The sequence below is a fragment of the Sinohyriopsis cumingii genome, chromosome 18 (genome assembly GCF_028554795.1).
Source record: "Sinohyriopsis cumingii isolate HCF-2022 chromosome 18, ASM2855479v2, whole genome shotgun sequence".
Taxonomy (NCBI): domain Eukaryota; kingdom Metazoa; phylum Mollusca; class Bivalvia; order Unionida; family Unionidae; genus Sinohyriopsis; species Sinohyriopsis cumingii.
Genome location: NC_142978.1, coordinates 12,850,207 through 12,873,652, shown reverse-complemented (window position 1 = coordinate 12,873,652; position 23,446 = coordinate 12,850,207). Strand labels below are relative to the sequence as shown.

The 23,446-nt window shown below is 40.3% G+C and overlaps 1 protein-coding gene across 1 annotated transcript in view; it reads right to left on the bottom strand.

The window, feature by feature from the left end:
- Positions 1-23,446, bottom strand: part of LOC149776082 (dipeptidase 1-like) — a 79,071-nt gene that overhangs the window by 33,273 nt on the left and 22,352 nt on the right. The window contains exons 4-8 of the mRNA XM_089942359.1: positions 6,802-6,952; positions 5,480-5,546; positions 4,554-4,730; positions 3,898-3,994; positions 3,209-3,284 (exon numbers count right to left, since the gene is read on the bottom strand). Of these exons, the coding sequence (XP_089798485.1) occupies positions 3,209-3,284; positions 3,898-3,994; positions 4,554-4,730; positions 5,480-5,546; positions 6,802-6,952 (568 nt within the window). The remainder of the gene's footprint in view (positions 1-3,208; positions 3,285-3,897; positions 3,995-4,553; positions 4,731-5,479; positions 5,547-6,801; positions 6,953-23,446) is intronic.

Below are 23,446 nucleotides of genomic sequence, written 5' to 3'. Positions count from 1 at the left end.
TGATGAACACTTCTGCTTTCTCTAACGGCACTTCGGACTTGAAATCTTTAAACTTCACCGTGTATTTGTAAGCCGTGGTTCTAAATTTTCTAGAGGAGCGCTTTTCCGTCTCTCGAATGGAATAGTACTTTTCAGGGTTGACTAAGGGTGGTGAACTTGGTTTAGAGGGTTCGGATTCTGGTTCACTCATGTCCTCTTCAAAATCACTGGCATGAATTTGTGCCAAGATTTCAGCCCTGGTACGAGGCGATAGATCACGTTTCTGCCTCTTACTTTCTTCTTCTTCTTTCTTCTCGAATGAATGGGATCGTTTCATCTTGAAAGCAAAAAGTCAAATGACTCAAGTTCAAACACCATAAACTACTTTATAGTCATAGCAGACCAGCGTATATAAAAGGGTGTGTGTCTTGTCCTTTCACTATTCATTTCACTCTCAAGCCGAGCACAACGATGGAAGAGACTAACCAGATGGAACGTTTCGTCAGAGCTTTGCGAGGGGTCATTAGAAAATTCTCTTCAGACCAGCCTACGGACTACTCTCCTTCCTTTAGAGATAAAAGTCAAGATACTTGCTATATCTGTCAGAAGAAAGGGCATTGGTCTTCAGAGTGTCCAGACCGTCAAAAAAGAAAAAAAACAGGGGATAAAAAAGACAAAAGTCAAGATACCTGTTATTATTGTAAAGAAAAAGGACATTGGTCTCCAGATTGCCCAAAAAAGAAACAAGAGGAGTCAGAAGAAAAGAGGAATTCTTCAGAAGAAGAGAGGGATTCTTCAGAGGAAGAGAGGGATTCTTCTGAGGAAGAAAGAAGACAGGTGAAGAAAAAGAAACAGGAGAAAAAAAGAAGAAGGGAAGAAAGCGAGGAGGAAGAAGAAGAGGAAAAGAGTGTGACGGTGAAGAAATTCAAAAAACAGAGAGACTAAACAAGGAGAAAAGAAGAAATCAATGAACTTTTTATTAAAGTGTTGTGTTGTGAATTGTGAATTGGATTGTAAAAAATGGAGAAAAGAATAAATGAATGATATAAGGTAAGAGTCTTTGAGTTTTGATTTTAAAATAAGAAGCTACACTCACGCACTCATACACAGACACGTACTATAAGGGTAACATGGGTGGGGTTTATTTTTTTTTGAGTTATTGGCAAATTGAAATTGTATTTCTTTTCGAGAAATGTGGGTGGCCCTGAAAAGGGCCTTTTTCTTCATGGTGAAAGGGTGAGTTTAAGCAATCAACTTTAACTGCCTTATGCCTTTGCCACGTCCAAGGCCTACTTCTGGACTGCGTAATGTTGATAATGATTGGGTTGAAATCACTAAGGGTGGTACGGTAGGCTTAGTCACAGGGTTGACATGTTTGGCTCGGGAAGGTCGTATTCTCTTCGGTCGTGATAAAGAAGTCTGATACATTTGTTTCAGACTTCTTAACTCTGCTAAAATGTCCAACAGTACCGTGACCGTTTGATTTTCACCCTCTTGTTTCTTTGCTGCTACTTCTTCTTGCTGTTGCTGCTGTTGTTTTTTTCTTACCTCTTCTTCTTGTTGCTGTTGCTGTAGGAGAAAAGCCTGTTCCGCTTCCTTTTGTCGTTGTATAAATTTCTCCAATTCTTCTTTTTGTCTCTGTCTAAAATTCTCCACTTGCGGTAACGAAGAAGGTAACGAAGGTTCCGGAACAAATTCTTGCGAGGAGAGAAAATCCACAAAATCCCAATTCACCTCTTCTGAAAGTAAGTCCGAGTTCCCTTGGGCAGTCTCCCCTGATGGTGCACCCCAATGGATCGTTTTCTGAGTTTCCGTCATGTTGAATCACTGTCGCATAGATTGACTGCACACAAGCGCTAGCGAATCTATATTGACTACGTGACGTCACAGACTACTCTCTTCGGATTGGATGCGAGCTGACTGAATTCTGTAACGCGTGTTCGGATTGGTGAATGAACTCAATCCGTTTCAATCCTTTCTGTCCCTATAAATAAGCGCCGTTCACTGCATTGATTCACCTATTCTCGGAGCCTCAACATGTGGACAGACGTTGAATCTTCAACCCTTGTGTCAACAATGATGTTCAGGACGGACATGCTCATGTATGTCCGATCCAAGTGGACCGTTGTCCACAGGACCAACAGCAGCCTGTGGATAAGAAGAGTCTATATAGAGAGACAAGGTTGCCTCAAGAGGACTCTGATGTATGGCCCTGCTGTAAGACGAAGTTTGAGAACAAGAAGATGTCGCAAATGCCCTTTATGTTAAGGGCATATTAACATAAACCAAAGGCCCTTTTCAGGGCCAGCCATATTTCTCGAAAAGAGATAGTCTTTGAATTGCCTACCCCTTTTTTTAAATTTAAATTTAAATTTAAATTTAAAAAAACTTTTAAAAAAAAAAAATCCCATGTTAAATTCCCCTTGTCCGTAGATTGTCCCACGATTTATTCCCATGTTAAATTCCCCTTGTCCGTAGATTGTCCCACGATTTTTCGCCATGTTAAATTTCCATTGTCCGTAGAGTGTCCCAGGGGTGTTTTGACTGGAATTTCCATTGTCCGTAGGGTATCCCACTTCACTACTATTATAGTAGACCTACTCAAAACTGTATGACATTATAGTAGGCTTACTCAAAACTGTATGGCATTATAGTAGGCCTACTCAAAACTGTATGACGTTATAGTAGACCTACTCAAAACTGTATGGCATTATAGTAGGCCTACTCAAAACTGTACGGTAACATAGTAGGCCTACTCAAAACTGTATGACATTATAGTAGGCCTGCTCAAAACTGTATGACATTATAGTAGGCTTACTCAAAACTGTATGGCATTATAGTAGGCCTACTCAAAACTGTATGACATTATAGCAGACCTACTCAAAACTGTATGGCAACATAGTAGGCTTACTCAAAACTGTATGGCATTATAGTAGGCCTACTCAAAACTGTATGGCAACATAGTAGATCAACTCAAAACTGTTACAATTTATTTTTCAAACCATCTGTATGCGTAGAACTGTTACGTCTACTGCAAAAAGATACACATACAGTTTTGTTGTTGAAAAGCCGTTTTAATGTTTCCTGTACATCGATGCATATGCATAATCAAAGTGAATATTTATAATATAAAAATGACTTAAAAAGGAATTCGTAACGTAAAAATATACTTGGGCAGTTAACAAACAGACATGCATACATATAAATATACATGTACATTGCTTCTTACATTTCAATTCCATCGAAATCACTGCCAATACCAATATAATCCACGCCAATCTTACTCTTGATGTGTTCAATATGATCTGAAATAGAATTCATACAGCTGAAAGAAAGTAATTGTGTGCGTGTATGTGCGTGTGTTTGAGAGATAGTTAGAGAGAGGGTATGTTGGTGGGCGAGGAGAGCTGTTGTAGGTAGATTTTGATTTATTTTATGATTCAAAATATATAATATTAAGTATTGTAAAAAAAAGGAGAAAAAGATTTTACAAAAATCGTTTGTATTGATGTTATATTAGCATTTTTATATCTTGAGTCGAAACGAAAAATATAAGTATGTAAAAAGATGAAGGAAGTAGTTTACAATGCATAGTATCAAGAAATGATAACGTTCAGAGTCTAGTTCTGTACAAGATATTCCTTTCAATAACTAAAAAGAATATGCTTATTTCTTTTCAGTTTTTACACCAGGGACAAATAATGGACAATGTCCTATTAATTATAAAGAAGCTTGCTGTTTCAACACTGACATTTTTTCATCCGAGAATATTGTAATGTACGCACATTTTAGGACGATACCATTTCAACAATGAAAGTTTTATTTCCGAAAAATATTATAATGTACGCACATTTAGAGACCCCTATCATAGTATACAGAATAAAGAAGCAAAAATAATTCGTACAATTCCAGACTTACCTGCCACTTGTGATAATGTTGCATTGCCATTAGCCTTTGGGTCGCAATTTACAAAGTAAGGGTAAGAATTCACCATGACTACACCACCGTTCCTCCGCTGAAGATATATAATTTTATGACTTAATGAATAGTATTTTTCACTATCAACACCTTTGAATGATAGAGATGTGATTGTGTTAACCTTGTGGGAGATAATCTCGCAGACGAATGTTCTTGCAATACAATATGGTATCGAATTGCTTCACCTTCTTCTTCACAATTCTCTATAAACAACTTTTTTTTAAATATCCAACTCAAATCAAGGCAGCTTGTTTGAGACTTCCAGTGCAGGAATTCACGATAAAAAGGGCATAATGAAGGCTTCCCACATCCCGGAACATACTAGCTTACTACTTAACAAGGTCTTGAATCAAAGTCTACATGTGGTGAGCAGTAGGATATTTTTTCTCGAATATTTTATATATTTTATAGAACTGTTGTTTCCTTACATAGTTTGCTCGAGAATAAACAACCCCCCCCCCCCAATAAAACTAATCCCCCCCCCCAAAAAAAAAGAAACAAAACACAAAAATAACAAAGAAAGGAATGATATTCAGCTCACTCTTTTCCTCTGCAAACCGTTTTTATAAAGCTGAAGAAAAGAAAAGTATGCATACCACCATCTCTAGTACATCATCTTGCACGTTTCTATAGTGATTGCAGACGGAGTAAGCAGATGAATGGCTGAAAATAACCGGTGCCTTGGTGACGTTCAGGGCGTCTATCATCGTCTTTTTCGCAACATGGGATAGATCTATCAGCATTCCTAGTCGATTCATCTCCTTTACTACAACCTAGAAAAAAGCAAAATCCAGACTCAAAACACACACACACACACACACACACACACACACACACACACACACGGATGATGTTAGTATCATGCACAAACCTTATCTTCATCTCAACTTTGCGAGAAAAAAAAGATTTATCGCTTTTAAATTAATGATTTTCGCAAAAGGATGTCTTTCATTATCTGTATATTGCATGGATACCCGTCCGGGCCAGACATGGTCCGCATTTTCCGTGTGTTCTTGGGAAGGATACTTAGCTCCCCTTTACTCTTTGTGATATGGCCAACACCTTGTTGAAAGTGTGTTAAAAGATCCGTTAGAACTATCAAATAAGACGAAACCTTTTTAATTTCCATCGTATAGTGGTACTTAAATGTCAGGCAAGAGTCAATAAAAACAACTTCAGTCCCTTACTGAGGAAATATCCTTATTTGCCATAAACAATAAACATTGTTAGTTGCTAGATGTCGCCAGTATTCTCTAAAATTTCTAGATTGTTACTACTTTTCATGATGAGCGAGACTACTGGAAGAAGGACCAGGATGACCCACGGGAAACATGTGAGATTTTAATTGCATATATGTTTAAAAGCAAATGTATTCTATTTTCTGAACATATAATATGGTATGCATGTTTACATTAACCATAGTTCTAATTTTGAACTTGTTTGTCGTTTATAAATCTATATAGTTTCCGCTTTGACTATCATAGGAGACATTGCTAAATTACAAAAATAATGGTGTGCGTACCTTTCCAAAGTCTGTCAATCCGCCATGCGATTTGATTTTGTCTTTGTCAACCTTCCAGTTATCTGCCCTTGATATAGAAAACAATGGAACACAAGAAGTGGAACACGTAGAATGAACATTGTTTATGCAAATGACATCGTCATTTCATATAACATAGCATATTGAAGAGACCTTATTACAAATAGAACGATCCATCTAACTTTGTCAACTTCTGCCTGTTTGTGCATGCGCACTAAGAGCTTTTCTTAGAGGTCTTATTTTAAGTGCGCTTTTCACACTTTTTCTTGTTTATCTTGTTATGCATATTTAGCCTTTATTGTTTGCTGGGTTTTCGTAATAAATATATGTTATGTACATCTGTATGTTTACTTGTCCAAATTCAAGTTGATGGCGTACCTGACAAGAGACATTTATTTTGTAAGCAACATACTGTGGCCAATATGTCTCTATGATTGTAGATTAAGTATTCAGATTATTATTAGTAGACTACAGGCACATGAACATATTCCATTTAGGAATTTATTTGAAACACCACTGAAATGCAATTGGAACGTCATAGATTCGGACTTGAGATAGAACTTTTAGGATTATTTGGGGTTTAATTCACAATACTGTAAGTTCCTTTGTAATTATTTTAATGTACAGAACTTACTGGTTTTCGCTCCTTTCTGTTACTGAATTTAGGACCATAGATTCGCAATAATCTCTTCAATCGGCATAATTGTGATTTAGCAAAAGAAGCGACAAATTTAATCCATTGTTATAAAAACAGATCTGATTGTTCCTAAATTGGTAAATGACTGAAATATTTTGATAACGTAAAGATTGCGATAAACGTCCGATGTAAGTCAGTGAAATTGGAATGAAAAATTTCTGGATCATGTGTTGGCTTTTGTTTAGCTTTATGTTTGATTTTGCTGTTTTTATTTAATGTTTGCTTTATTCCGTTAAATGCTTGAAGTTATGTGTTCTGTTGTCTCGTAAATTCAGTACAAGTACTTTATGACTCTAATGAAACTACAATCTGTCAATAAGAATTAACTGCAGTAACAAGAATGACAACAACTATGACAACAACTATTACAATAACTATGATAGACAATAACTACTCTTGGCATCTATACTACTTCATTTTTTCCAAGAGTATTTTTATGCCTTTTTCGTTGTCTTCGCAGCCTTATTGTCAATGTGATTGCCACAGTAGTGGCAGTAGGAGTAGTAGTTGTTGTATTATCGTTGTGCAATTTTGCAGCAACGAGGGCGATGGTATATGTCTCATTCTTTCCAGAAGTCCAATGCATCCATTTTGAAATCTTGCTTACCAGGGAGTGTCGCAGTTGTGCGTCAGGGTCATGTAGCGTACTCCCAACTCGTAGAACATCCTCAGGTTGCCAAGGCTACTATCTATAGAGTGGCCACCTTCTAACCCTAGTAGGCTGCCTATCTTCCCGTCTCGAAAGGCATCCAAGATCCCTGCAGAGAAGATGAGAACAGTATTAACATCCCTCGCAATTACGCTCCAAAAGTTAGCATTAACATTGTAAAATAGCGCTGCATGTGTCTACATCTATTGATTTAAGTTCCAGACTGTATCCTAATTGAAGTGTAATAATCTGCAGGGCATACTATCAGAGAAGCACATAATCTGCACTCACTTAAAATATCACTTCATCGATATTATATATATATATATATATATATATATATATATATATATATATATATATATATATATATATATAACATTATATGAAAACATATTTTGGAAGTCAGGGTAATTTTAATTACGAAAGTAGATCTTTGAATAGTTTTCGGGTGTACGTCATCTTACTTAGGTATGAAGATTCTGATCTTGACATCATAAAAGACGAAGCTTGAGTGCGAGACTGTCTTTCGATGTCCACCCAATCAGAAGCTTGTATTAATAACTAATGTTCTTTATAACTGCTTGGCTCAATCCGAAACTCGCGTAATATGTTTAAATATGTCCACTCCAGGATTAAAACAATTTTACCGTAGCTTTCCTGACGTATCGGATTGAGACAATTTTAACACCAGTATACACGACAAGGGTGCAAGTTCTCTTGGTGGTTGGAGCATTCACAAGGTCATATTCTACACAGTTAAAGACACATACCTTTCACTTTTAATAGGATATGCTTGGGTCTGCATCTTACAAAAGTGAATAATACTGTTAAAAGTTTGATTTAATCACTGGAGAGAGGGGGGTGAATGTGTAGAAGTGTCGGTGGTGGTTAATGGTGGTGCTGCGGTGGAGGAATGTCTGAAAAAGTTGCAACGGTCCTTCTGGCAGAGGATTATAAGTCAATACTATATGATGGGTATATATAATGTATTGCGCATTCAAAACTGGGGGTAGGGGACATTAATGTAAAGAGTCTTTATAATGGGAGAGGGAGTCATATTAGCGATATATAGATATATACATGCAAACAACCGTAGAATAAAACAGATCTAATTGTGTATTAACATATAATCAAATTAATCGTTCACATATAAAAGATATTATGAAAGTGAATGGTAGTAGTAAATAGCTGTCGGTTCTGCATGAATTAAATGGCGTTACGTTTAGTGCAACTTTCTCACAGTTTTGTTAAGAATAGTTCAAATTCTTTTTAGCACTAATTTCAAATTGTATCTAGATACTCGAATTAAATAGGTTGCTATTTCCTATATAGTTGATGTCTCAAGCTTTTGCATTGTTACACTTTCCTAATTGAATCAGGAGTTCTACTATCCACATCAGTCAGTAAGGCCGAAGCGTTTGATTGGGTATTTTGCAAATAAATCTTCAGACCTTAACATCTGGCTTTGTCCAGTCAAACTAGATTTTTGATGCGCACACAAATAACCGTTTTCTCGTTTAGCGTCTGCGTAATTGTCCTTCACATTTTGTGGCTACTGTCATATAGGCCGTTCTTAGACAATGATGATAGCAAGATTCAAGATGAACGACAGGCAGAGAGGGAAGATGCGGTTGAGGTTGAGATGGAAGGTGAAAACGGTATATCGAAAGATCAGTTGGATGATGCAGTGATACAGGAGGTTATTGTTGGGTTGATATACAGGAGGTTAATGTTGGGTTGATATACAGGAGGTTAATGTTGGGTTGATACACAGGCATATGTTGTGGAGGAGGATATAAATAACAGGTACAAATGATGAGAGTGAGAAACTGCAAAGGGTGGGACCACTTCACTAGCTTTTACAAAAACAATTCAAAATGCGACCACTGTGGGGGCACGCATAAGGGGCGGTGCAGGAGGAAAGAAATTAAATGCGCTAACTGTACAGGACCTCACCACCCTAAATCATATGAATGTCCCCATAATGCTCATGAATTTGCTATAGTACAACATATGGATTCGAACTACACATCATATAAAGAAACAAGACTAAATATCATTCAAAATCCGACCCCCAAACCCTCCCCACTAATTCAGAACTGAACATTACCACCAATGAAACAAAAGAGACCCCCCCCCCCAAAAAAAAAAAAAAACCACCAGCCAAAATGAGAACCAAGAAACCAGGAAAACTAACATAAGCAAAACAGCACCACTCAAACCAAACACACCGCATACAGTAACTTCTAGTAGGCATTATAATAATAACCAGACACCCAGATATCAAACAATCCAATTTCCCAAATACACTAGCACACCAGAGGAAAGGAATAAATCAAACGATCAAATCAAATAGGCACTCTACAAATGTTGTCCTCCGGTTCTTTAGTGAATTTGCTAATAGCATTGTACAAAATACAAAGAATGATCATGTCCCAATCAACATGACTCATCAAGTGCTAACCAAATTAATAAATAAATTATTTCCCAATCAAAACTCGAGATATAGCAAACAATACCCAAATCATAACAATAGTAAATATCAATAATAAATACGTATCCCACTCAACGTAAATGCGTGATAATTTTTGCAAGAAACCCAGCTAACTCCTCTAAGACCACCCCCCAAAATTCCAGGATGCTCAACTGTATATACTAAAAATAGAACAAGCGGTAAATTGAAGGGGGGGGGGAGGCTAGCAACTTATATTACTGACTCACTTCCAAACACCTCAGACGTTACCCCAGATCAAAACCAAGATGCATCTGAACAAATAGAAATTCAAACCTATGAGGCGCCGTAGCGGACAAAAGCTAATCCAATTAAAACGTTGCCGTTGAAATTTTAATGTCATATGCCCAAAATTCAGATTTCACGTGTTGTTTAAAAAATGCTTGTCCTTAAAATTCCCTTTTATAGGTCGAGATTTTAGATTGTATCTGTTGAATTAAACAGTAGTGATTGAAACTTATATTTTCTATGTCGTGGTTTTAGATTGTGTCGTTCGAATTGCACGGCGGTTGTTGAAATTTCAACGTGATACATCGAGAATTCCTAATTTACGCATTGGTTCAAAGAGTTTATGTTGAAAGTTCCATTTCATATGTCGAGTATTTAGATTTCATCTGTTGAATTGCACAGCGTTGGCTGAAAATTCGATGTCCAATGTCGTGTTTTTAGATTGTATTTTCTGAATTACACGGCGGTTGTTGAAATTTTAATGTCATATGTCGAGAATTTAAATTTGACATATTGAATCACATTGATTGTGCTGAAAGTTCTATTTCGTATCTTGAATTTTTAGATTGTGTCTGTTGAATTACACAGCGGTGATTGGACATTTCATTTTGCTTGTCAGAATTGTTATTTTGTATATGGGGAAATGGTGAGTTGGTGTTAAAATTACACAATGTCAATTTTAACAATTTAAAATAATATGAAGTATTAAGATATATCATTCGTGTATTCAGTTATGATGCACCATTACATTTCATGCATTTACATTTGGAAAGTTACCAATCACAGGTGGAGAATTACTATGAATTTATTCGCTAGAGGTCGCTCTCATCACAGGAATCTGACGTTTTATCAATAAAGTACGGCGAAATCTGTATATGACCCAGGGGGAGATAATCCAACAACAATCAATTACCATACGAAAATGACCACTGACAAAGAGTAAAATGTTATCACATTTGATGGGGAGGAATAACGCAGAATCATAGGGGAAAACTACCTGAAAAATGGACAACCAAATCCAATCTAGTTTTTCTTAACAATGGAGCAGGAACAAGATTAGACCCCATCAAAGGTGCACTATCATCAATAGACCTCACCATACATAGTCACTCCTAAATTGGCCCAAATCTCTGATTGGGAAATGGATCAAAGCAGCACCATTGGAAGCGATCACTTCCCTATCCTACTCACCCTCATTATAATGACACAAACACACCCAACTAACAACATACCAAGGTGGAGGTGTGACAAAGCCGATTGGGATAAATTTAAAATCGTCCTCTCTACAATAACTCTAGCAGATCTTTATAATGATAACATCGATCAAAACAATCTAAATGTAATGAACGCCCTAACTGAGGCAGCTAAAATAAGTATACCCAGAACAGGAGGACAACAACTTAAACCCACTATCCCATGGTGGAACGAAGAATGTAAAGTAGCTCAAAAAACTAAAAAAGGCCCTTAATCGATTTAAACACACAGGGAACTCCAATGACTTTAGGATTTACAAAAATAGGGAAAAAGAAATGAGAACAATAATCCGAAATGCAAAAGAAAAATCCTGGCAAGCCTTCTGCTCTAGCAAATACTTCAAAACCAATGCAAAACAGGTATGGGGCAAGATAAAAGCAATAAAGTGGAAAAGCAACCAACCAACTCCCAAACTGACTGGAAATCTAACTAACAAAGAAAAGGCAAACTGCTTGGCATCACACTTTGCAAGCGTGAGCAGCAACTCCAACCATACCCAAAAATTCATAGAGCACCGCCAAAATGTAGAACAAAAGTATCCAAACCTCTTCTCCGACCTAGGATCCAAACAATCGAAATTAAATGAGGACTTCACAATAGCAGAATGGATAGCTGCACTTGCTAAGAAAAATGCAACCTCACCCGGAGAAGACCAACTTGGCTATGAAATATACAAACACATCTCTGAAAACATAACCGAAATCATACTAGATCTACTTAATACTAGCTGTAGGAAGGGCCAACTACCTAAAAGTTGGAAAAAAGCTATCGTCATTCCAATACCCCAACCTGGGATAAACCCACATGACATTAATGCATCTAAACCCATATCTCTCACTGATAACATATGCAAAATAATGGAAAAAATAATTAATGACAGACTAAAGTACCATCTAGAAAGCAACAACTACATTGCAGAAACACAAAGCGGCTTTCGCAACAAAAGATCCACCCTGGACCAATTGTTCAGACTCGAAGTAAGCATCAAGCTAGCATTTAATGCAAAACGCAAATGCAATAGACATCTAATCGCAGTATTTCTCGGTCTAGAAAAAGCATTCGATTTGGTCTGGTCAAAAGGTCTTATTGCGAGACGTAATCTATACGAAATAACTGGCCGCATACATAACTGGATATCAGACTTCCTAACAGATCGGAAGATACTGACAAAAGTAGGGGATCAATATTCAGATATATAACCTAGAAAACGATACACCACAAGGTAGCATGCTTAGCCCCACTTTATTCAACATATGGCAAACGACCATGACACTGTAATTAACAAAAATAAGGTAGATCTATCCCAATTTGCTGACGATAGTGGGATTTGAAAAGCAGGCAATCCAAACAGCAAAACAGTCATAGGGCAAATACAATATAGTCTGTACTAAATAGGTCGGTGAGCAGATATATGGGGTTTTAAAATATCCAGCACTAAAACAGAAGCCATTATGTTCTCGCCACACAATAGAAATACCATAGAATACCCTAAACTGCACATACAAGGGAAAATAATAAAATTTGTCAAAATAGCCAAATTCCTAGGAATGTTCCTTGACGAAAACCTAACATGAAAACACCACATTAAAGAGCTCACCCAAAAATGTAAAGCTGATCTAAGTCTATTAAGAAACCTCAAGGGAACTACATGGGGGGGGGGCAACCAAGAACGCTTTTAACAATATATAAGGCACCTATAAGAGCAAAAATAGATTACGGATGCCAAGTCTTTGCATCAGCTAACCAACCATCACTTAAAAAACTAGATTCCATACAACATAAGGCACTAACCATTTACACTGAGCACTAAACTCAACCTCCCTAGAAGAGCTCCAAATACTGAGAGGCGAACTACCATTGCAACTAAGAAGAAACGAAAGCATATTAAGATATGCCGCACAAGTCTCGATCCACAAAACAAGCCACCCCATAAGAAAAATTATAAAACAAAGTAATATCCCTTTCATTACAAAAGTGAAACCACAACCACCCGGTGCAAAAAAAAAAAATTGATAATCTAATTAAAGATCTTATCCTAGCCACTCTACAAGCTGAACAATGCAGTTACCCAGACCCAACACCATGGACGGGGGGTGACCCTAATTGTAACACAATAGCCCTTACTTATGGCAACAAACAAGACCAGGAACATGATATCAGGACCAAAATATTAGCCGAGCTAGGAGAAAAATACATATGGTACACCATGAGTAGTGAATGGGGGCACCCTACGGACAATGGGAATTAGCATTAAAAACACCCTTGGGGCACTCTACGGACAATGGAAATTTAACATGGAGAAAAATCGTGGGGCACTGTACGGACAAGGGGATTTAACATGGGAATAAATCGTGGGTCACTCTACGGACAAGGGAAATTTAACATGGGAATAAATCGTGGGGCACTGTACGGACAAGGGAAATTTAACATGGGATTTTTTTAAAAATTTTAAAAAAAAAATTTTTAAAAAAAGGGGTAGGCAATTCAAAAGGCTATCTCTTTTCGAGAAATATGGCTGGCCCTGAAAAGGGCCTTTGGGTTTTATGTTAATGTATTCATTAACATAAATGGCACCGCATTGGTCTTCTTCTTGTCCTTAGGCTGCGTCTTACTGTTGGTCCGTACATCAGCACTCTTTTCAGGCATCCTTGTCTTTCGACGTAGATCCTACGTATCCACAGGCTGGTGTTTGTCCTGTGGACAACGGTCCACTTCGATCGGACATACATGAGCAAGTCTGTCCGAAACATCATGGAAGACACAAGGGTGGATGACTCAACTGTAGTCCACATCTTGAAGCGACGAGAACAGGTGAATCAATGCAGTGAACGGCGCTTATTTATAGGCGGAGGAAGGATTGAAACGGATTGAGTTCATTCACCAATCCGAACACGCGTTACAGAATTCAGTCAGCTCGCATCCAATCGTAAGAGTTCAGTCTGTGACGTCACGTAGTCTATATAGATTCGCTAGCGCTTGTGTGCAGTCAATCTATGCGACAGTGATTCAACATGACGGAAACTCAGAAAACGATCCATTGGGGTGCACCAGCAGGAGAGACTGCCCAAGGGAACTCGGACTTACTTTCAGAAGAGGTGAATTGGGATTTTGTGGATTTTCTCTCCTCGCAAGAATTTGTTCCGGAACCTTCGTTACCTTCTTCATTACCGCAAGTGGAGAATTTTAGACAGAGACAGAAAGAAGAATTGGAGAAATTTATACAACGACAAAAGGAAGCCGAACAAGTTTTTCTCCTACAGCAACAGCAGCAAGAAGAAGAGGTAAGAAAAAAACAACAGCAGCAACAGCAAGAAGAAGTAGTAGCAGCAAAGAAACAAGAGGGTGAAAATCAAACGGTCACGGTACTGTTGGACATTTTAGCGGAGTTAAGAAGTCTGAAACAAATGTATCAGACTTCATTATCACGACCGAAGAGAATACGACCTTCCCGAGCTAAACACGTCAACCCTGTGACTAAGCCTACCGTACCACCCTTAGTGATTTCAACCCAATCATCATCAGCATTACGCAGTTCAGAAGTAGGCCTTGGCCGTGGCAAAGGCATAAGGCAGTTAAAGTTGATTGGTTAAACTCACCCCTTCACCATAAAGAGAAAAGGGCCCTTTTCAGGGCCACCCACATTTCTCGAAAAGAAATACAATTTCAATTTGCCAATAACTCAAAAAAAACCCCACCCATTTTACCCTTATAGTACGTGTCTGTGTATGAGTGCGTGAGTGTACGTTCTTATTTTAAAATCATACCTAAAAGACTCTTACCTTATATCATTCATTTATTCTTTTATCCATTTTTTACAGTCCAATTCACAATTCACAACACAACACTTTAATAAAAAGTTCATTGACTTCTTTTCTCCTTGTTTAGTCTCTCTGTTTTTTCAATTTCTTCACCGTCACACTCTTTTCCTCTTCTTCTTCCTCCTCCCTTTCTTCCCTTCTTCTTTTTTTCTCCTGTTTCTTTTTCTTCACCTGTCTTCTTTCTTCCTCAGAAGAATCCCTCTCTTCCTCTGAAGAATCCCTCTCTTCTTCTGAAGAATTCCTCTTTTCTTCTGACTCCTCTTGTTTCTTTTTTGGGCAATCTGGAGACCAATGTCCTTTTTCTTTACAATAATAACAGGTATCTTGACTTTTGTCTTTTTTATCCCCTGTTTTTTTCTTTTTTGACGGTCTGGACACTCTGAAGACCAATGTCCTTTCTTCTGACAGATATAGCAAGTATCTTGACTTTTATCTCTAAAGGAAGGAGAGTAGTCCGTAGGCTGGTCTGAAGAGAATTTTCTAATGACCCCTCGCAAAGCTCTGACGAAACGTTCCATCTGGTCAGTCTCTTCCATCGTTGTGCTCGGCTTGAGAGTGAAATGAATAGTGAAAGGACAAGACACACACCCTTTTATATACGCTGGTCTGCTATGACTATAAAGTAGTTTATGGTGTTTGAACTTGAGTCATTTGACTTTTTGCTTTCAAGATGAAACGATCCCATTCATTCGAGAAGAAAGAAGAAGAAAGTAAGAGGCAGAAACGTGATCTATCGCCTCGTACCAGGGCTGAAATCTTGGCACAAATTCATGCCAGTGATTTTGAAGAGGACATGAGTGAACCAGAATCCAAACCCTCTAAACCAAGTTCATCACCCTTAGTTAACCCTGAAAATTACTATTCCATTCGAGAGACGGAAAAGCGCTCCTCTAGAAAATTTAGAACCACGGCTTACAAATACACGGTGAAGTTTAAAGATTTCAAGGCTGAAGTGCCGTTAGAGAAAGCAGAAGTGTTCATCACTGAGGTGTGGGATTCTTTGCTCACTGCACTCAAGCGACAATGTCAACCCAAAGAAGACGATCGCTTGAGACTTTCCATACAACACGACGGTTTGAAATCCCCTGTTTGGATCGAGTTTAGCACCCCTGCAGAATTAACTGCTTCCAAAGTCATGGACAAGATTCAACACGTACAACAATCTAATGATCAGTTTGACATCACCGATGGTAAAGCCACACTGGACATGACCCACGTCTCTCCTCCTCAAGGGACTGGACGCAAAAAGATGTTATTGGTGGACGATCTTCGCAACACCAAAACAAGTCTCGTCCGAATTAAGAACCCTCATGACCAGATGTGTTTAGCCCGTGCCATCGTGGTGGGACGAACCTATGCCAACAAGAACGACACGGTAGAATGGAAAAGAACCTGGGACACTATTCAACGTTCCGACCGAGCCAAACAACGAAACGAAGCAGAACTCCTGTTACAACAAGCCGGACTGTCCAAAGACACACCCTGTGGCATTCCTGAGATGCAAAAATTGCAAGATGCCCTAGCTCCACGCTACACCTTGAAAGTGCACCCTCAAGAAGTGCGCGGACCTCTGTTGTTTCGAGGCCAAGACTTTAAGGACGGAAAATACATTCACCTTTATCATCACGATGAACATTTCGATACCATTACCAGTATCACCGGATTCCTGAAATACAGTTATTACTGTGAGAAATGTGACCATGGTTATAACAATCGAGAGCAACACAAGCATTGTGGATCGAAATGCACAGGATGTTTGGCCTCTTCACCCTGTCTGAGCGAAGAACCAGTGCCTTGTTCCACTTGTCTGCGCACGTTTGTCAGCCCTACCTGTTACCAACAACATCTGAAAACGCAAGGTTCACAGAAGAAATGCGCTTGTCAACTCCTGAGATTGTGCCCTACGTGTGGACAAGGCATACGTACCAATAGTGTCAAGGCACACGTATGTTCAGGAAAGAAAAAATGTCACATTTGTCACCACATCGTGGACTTGGAACACCAATGTTACGTGCAGAAATACCAACCCCCACCAGAGAAAGAGGACGGTCACAAGAAGATAGGCAATTTCATCTTTTTCGATTTCGAATGCATGCAAGAGACTGGCATTCACATTCCTAATTTCTGCGTGGCTCATCGAGCGTGCGAGAAGTGCATTCAAGAACCTATCTTCAGTCATTGCCCTCACTGCAGCAAGATTCCTGGAGGACGTGAAAAAATCTTTCGGGGACCGAACACGCTAGCCGATTTCGCTCGATGGGTCTTAGACCCCATCGACAAGACGTGGAGCCAAGAGGACATCGAACGTTACGGAGATTGTCATCGTCATGCCACGGTGATGGCTCACAATTTCTCCGGATACGATGGACAGTTTCTTTTGAGGTACTATACGGAACAAGGCACCGAACGTCCTAAAGTGACTTTGAACGGAGCCAAAATCATTTTCATGCAAGTGGGACAAGTGCAGTTTAAAGATTCGATGAGTTACTTGGCCATGCCTTTGAGTCGAATGCCTAAAACGTTTGGAATGACAGAAATGGCTAAAGGGTACTTTCCACACTTTTTCAATACGGAAGCCAATCAACACGCCGTTCTACCCCATTTGCCCGAGGCTCACTATTACGACCCCGACAACATGCGTACCGAACAACGAGAAGCTTTCTACGCTTGGTACCAGGCTCACGCCTCGGACCCTTTCGACTTTCAGGAAGAAATGTTAAAGTATTGTCGTTCCGACGTGGACATTTTACGACGTTGCTGTGGAAAATTTCGAGAACTGTTCATGGAACACGGAGGGGTCGATCCTTTGAAAGAAGCTTGCACCATTGCCAAAGCGTGTTCCTTAGTGTATCGACAACGATTCATGCCTGAAAACACCGTGGCTGTCATCAGTCCTCAAACGACCCACTTTGTCAAGCGTCAATACTCGGTCAAAGCCCTACGTTGGTTACATTACTTGTGCGACAAGGAAGACAAGTGGATTCAGCATGCTCGCAACGGAGGGGGCGAAAAGACCATCGGAACGTATTCGGTCGATGGCTGGGACTTAGAAAACCCCAAGATCGTGTACGAGTTTAACGGTTGCTTATTTCACGGATGTCCCGTCTGTTACCCTGATCGTAGCACTAAAAATCAGTTTTTACCACGAACCATGGAAGACTTGTACCAGGACACTTGTCAGCGACGCCTAAAGTTGGAACAGGAAGGATACCAAGTGGTGGAAATGTGGGAACACGAATACGATCACCGCTTGAAAACCGATCCCGAGTTTAAACGCCTCGTGGAAAGTTACCAGTTCATGGACCCGCTGAACCCGAGGGATAGTTTGTACGGAGGAAGGACCAATGCCACCTGTTTGCTGTACCAAGCCGACGAAGAGAAAGGAGAAGAAATCAAATACTTGGACGTGTGTTCGCTGTATCCCTACGTGTGCAAATATTGTCGCTTTCCTGTAGGGCACCCGCAATTGTTAACGGAACACATCGACCTGAAAAACATTCGACAATACGAAGGCTTGATCAAGTGTAAAGTTTTGCCTCCCACTAACCTATACCATCCCGTCTTACCTCACCATTGTCAAGGCAAATTGATGTTTCCCTTGTGCCGTACTTGTGCCGAAACGTGCAACCAAGACCAACCTTGTCAGCACAGCCAGGAAGAACGTGCCTTGACGGGAACCTGGGTCAGCGTAGAATTGTTCAAAGCTATGGACATGGGATACCAACTGTTAGAAGTGTACGAAATTTGCCACTTTCCCAAGACACAACAATACCGCAAGGGTGACCCTACTCAGAAAGGCATTTTCACCGACTACGTGGATGCCTTTTTGAAACTGAAGCAAGAAGCCAGCGGCTATCCTTCCTGGTGTCACACTCCCGAAGACCAAATACAATTCAAAGAGAAATACTACGAACAAGAAGGCATCTCTTTAGACCACATCGAGAAAAACGAAGGCAGGAGATCGTTTGCCAAAGTGATGTTAAATTGCTTGTGGGGTAAAATGGCACAACGACCGTGTTTACCCAAGACGGAATATTTGACAGAACCTTCCCGCTACTTCCAGATGATTCACGACAAAACCAAATACATGAAACACGTGGACGTCGTTCGAGAGAATTTGATCTTGGTCAATTACGAAGAAGATCTGGACTTTGTACAAGACGACCCTTTTGGAAATGTCATCATTGCGGCTTACGTGACAGCCCATGCTCGCTTAAAATTGTACGAAGCTTTAGAACTGTTAGAAGAACGCGTCCTGTACTTTGACACGGACAGTTGCATTTACATCCATCACCCGATTCAACATCACCCTAACATCGAAGGAGACCGTTTAGGAGCCTGGACAGACGAGCATCCCGACGACAAGATTCTAAGTTTCGTCAGTGGCGGTCCCAAAGATTACGGCTACGAATACCGTGACAAACAAGGAGAAGTGCACACGACGTGCAAAGTGAAAGGACTGACTCTGAATTATCGTACCAGTCGAGTGGTCAACTTTGGGGTATTGAAAGAAGCCTTGCAATCGGGAGAGGATGGAAACTTTAAAGTGACCACTTACCAACCGATCAAGATTGTACGTTTACCCACTCACCACATCGTCAGTCGACCTTTGGAAAAAGTTTATCAAATCGTGTACCAGAAGCGAGTTCGACTTCCCAATCATTTCACCTTACCGTATGGACACGTTGGTATAAAACATTGGTTGTAAGAGGATAGCCACCCACCAGAAAGATGACTTCGCCACAGCAAGAATCGAGTGAGAAACCCGATGAGAACTCCAAGTTCAAACCCTACCATTTTCCAGTCTTCTTACCTGACTATTGTGATTGTGCCCGTCGATTGGACACGTTTCAGAAATGGCCTACGGATAGGGAAGGATTACCTTCTTCGCATGTTTTAGCTAGAACAGGATTTGTCTACTTGGGACCTGAGTCAGGATTGGGATACGAGGTACAGTGTTTCGCTTGCGGACTGAAGTTACGAATGGATCTATGTATCTATAAAGATTCAGCTATTCTGGAACATACTCGATGGTCTCCGCACTGCCCTTACCTTTCTATGGCCTTTCCACCCATCACACTACGGTACAATGTTGACGGTACCTTAGAGACGGTACCTTCCGAAACAAGACATAAAAAACGTAAAAAAGGAAAGATGTACAAGCTGGAGACTGCATTGCGACTAGTATAAAAAGGGGGCTATGGTCAAGATCGATAGTTCATTGTGACTACCAAGACCGAGCGAACAAGATGAATACTTTGAAAAAGACATCGTTTCAGTTAGGGGATTGTAAAAAAGTTGTATCTTCCTCTAATGTGACTAATATTGGATGGATAAGACCCAGGCATTGCGACGGAAAATGTCCGGAAGGAAACTGCGATTGTCCATGTGGTTACCATTGTAATTGCGTAACGGAGTTTGCAGACGAGTGCGATTGTGAGCCTTGCGATGGATACGATGCTGTACCTTGTGACCTGAGCGATGCCGTAAAGCATCATGGGAACTTTGTTCTCACTGCCCCTATCATGGAAAGTGATGCTGTGCGTGTCAAACCTGAGGGATGCGAAAGCGATGCCGCTCGTCCTCTTAGACATTTTACCGGGTTTAAAGGGGAATGTCGACCTTCACGTTTACCTCCCTACGGATGTCATCCAGCCCTGAGCAAACTCCTGTTCCTGTCACCCAACCCTCATCGAAACGAACCTGTGAAAAACGAATATTCGTTTCCTGTGCGTTCGTCGGAATACTGCGACTTTGAAAATCGTCTTCAATCGTTCAAAGGAAAATGGCCAAAGTATCTGGGAGGACCGACCCCCGAAGAATTAGCCAGAGCCGGATTTTTCTACTTGGGCGAAGGAGATAAAGTCAAGTGCTTCAGTTGCGGTGTGTCACTTCACCACTGGGAACCGCAAGATTCGGCCTACGTTGAACATGCTCGATGGTCACCGAATTGTCATTACTTACCTTTAGTGGGACCGAGACATTGAAGTAACTTCTTACCATAATAATCTGTTCATGGATACTTTACAAGAGAACATTCGTGCTTTGCCTGTGGAGTTGAGAGAACGCATTTATCGAGAGCTGGTCAAAATACAAGTGAAACGTAAAGAACAATTGCATCCGTTACGTCACCGGTGTTTGAACCACTGGTACCTGAAGGCTATACAAGGATTGATTCAATTGAAAGTGTTTCATCGGACAGACATTGATGAACGATCCTCTAGTTTTAAAAAGGATTGGTTTGGTATGGACGATTCTACCTACATCATTGTAAACGTACTGCATCGAATTCCAGAGGAAGAGTTAACGAATTACCAACATCTTGAACACAATGTCAACTTAGTGAAAGAGGAAACTTCTGAACGAATTGTAATGTGTAGATTAGTGACTCAACGATTTAAATTCGACACTGAAGTGAAACCATGTTTGTGCAAAGAGTACATTTCTTGTGTCAGACCAAAGAGGATTTAGTATGACCTATTCATGGATACTTTGCTAGAGAACATTCGTGCTTTGCCTGTGGAGTTGAGAGAACGCATTTACCGAGAGCTGGTGAAAATACAAGTGAAACGTAAAGAACAATTGCATCCGTTACGTCACCAGATCTTTAACCACTGGTACCTGAATGGTATAAGAGAACTGATTCGTCAGAAATTGTTTCAGTGGTCAGACCTTGTTCAACACTTTGAGTTAGTGACTGATCGAAATGTTCATTATTTTGGTTACTTCGAGATTCACCTACAGCAATACATTGAGGAAGACAAGTTAAAGGATTATCAACATATTTTACGTGGAATCTACTTAGAGGAAGAGGAAACTTCTAAACGAACTCTGAAGTTTCGGTTACAGTATGGAAGATTTAGATTCCCTACTGGAGAACGAAGATCTCTGTCTAGAAAGTACGTGTATTGTTTCCGAAACAAAGAGACTATAAAAACAGGCTGCCATGCCACGACTTATGTCACATGTCATCCAACAGATTCCGTGGAAGGAACTCAATGACCATATTCAAACCGTGGATCATTACCATCGATTATTACAAGAACTGTATCCATTCAATTTGGGACGACAAGTGGTGTGTGTCTTAGTGACTTGTTTTTTGGGATTTCGTTTACCAGCCGATTCTTTGTGGACTCTTTACGATCAGTACTTACCACCTCCATGGCCTTAAATGGTCACGAAAAACTCCTTTTGCTCAAAGCCTTCCGTTTTCATCTGGATACTTCTCGACCTCTACGGGAAAAAAAGATTCGTCAACTTTTAGCTACCCAAGACGTGTATGACGATGTGTGTGTAGCTTGTGACTTACATCCCCATTGGACAGATGTCCGTGCCTGGAAAGAATGGGATTTTGAGGCTTGGACCCAAGAAGTGGCCCAGTATGCACGAGAGTTGTTCAAGGAAAAAAGTTACTTTTCAACCCGTGTTAGTGACGGTGCCAGAAGAACCCGTCACCCAGGACAGGACTGTCGTGGACAGACCTGAAAGACCCTTTCGGGAGGACACTTGTGTGACCTTACCCCCTGTTGAACTGGTTAGAACATTACCCAAAAGATGTGATTGTTGTACAGACACTTGTGTTTATTCCACGTTCATCGTTATCATGTGCCTTTTATCCTTGTACTTAAGCCTTTGGCTTTTATGTATTTTTGTCTTTCGTATTCATGTTTGATAAAAAAACATTCAATAAACGTGTTCTGAAAAAGTATATAAACTCTTGTCTTGTTTGTTTTTCGTGTCACAAGTGACATTTCTCATACCATGGCTACCTCTGCTGTCTCTGCTCCCTCTTCCTCCACTGTCAAAGTCATCGACGAACACTTAGATCGTGCCAGTTGGGAGGCTTTGTATCTTCGCCATCCCTTTAACATGCTCATTGCTGGACCTAGCGGTTCGGGCAAAACCGAATTCGTCAAACGTTTGATCGAACATAAACATCATTTGATCGATCGACCCCCTCAACGGATCGTGTGGTGTTACAAAGAGTGGCAATCGGCGTACAGCCTCTTGCGAGAAAGTCAAGGCGATTCCATCGTGTTTGTGGAAGGCATTCCTAAAGAAGACGATGGCATCGTCTCTGACTCCCGTCTAACCCATTTGGTCATTTTCGACGACATGTTAGGAGAAGACGAAGAAGAAATTAAACTGTGGTTCACGCGCAAAGGGCATCACCGTAATGCCAGTGTCGTTTACATCACCCAAAATTTGTTTCAACAAAGTAAAGCCCATCGCACCATCAGTCTCAATGCGCATTACGTGGTCTTGTTTAAAAGCCCTCGAGATAAATCGCAAGTGCAAGTTTTAGCCAAACAGTTAGGAACGCCTTGGCTGACTCAGGCGTACGACGATGCCACTCAAACGCCACACGCCTATTTGCTCGTCGATTTGAAACCTACGACCCCCGAGGATTTGCGATTTCGTACCCACTTGTTTCACCACTGGTGCCAAGACGGAGGGCCTGTCCTGTACACGTCTCCGTCCTCGACTTCATTTCACTCCCCATGAAAAAAATCTATAAAAACCTCAGACCCTTTTTCGTCTGTCTCACACAGTGTGAACATGACGTCCCTTCAGTCGCATCTTCCCGTCAAATTGATTCGTGCCTTGTATGGCATCAGCCGAGAAAAAGATCCACAAACACGAGCTCGTGTCTTAGAAGCTAGTCTCAAAGAAGTCTTACGATGGTTCACGGTGACGGCACGTCAATTACTCCAAGGAATCATTCAAATTCCTCATCAAACCCAACGCTTTTTCGATCGAAACAAAGTCGCTTTGGTCCAACTGGCCG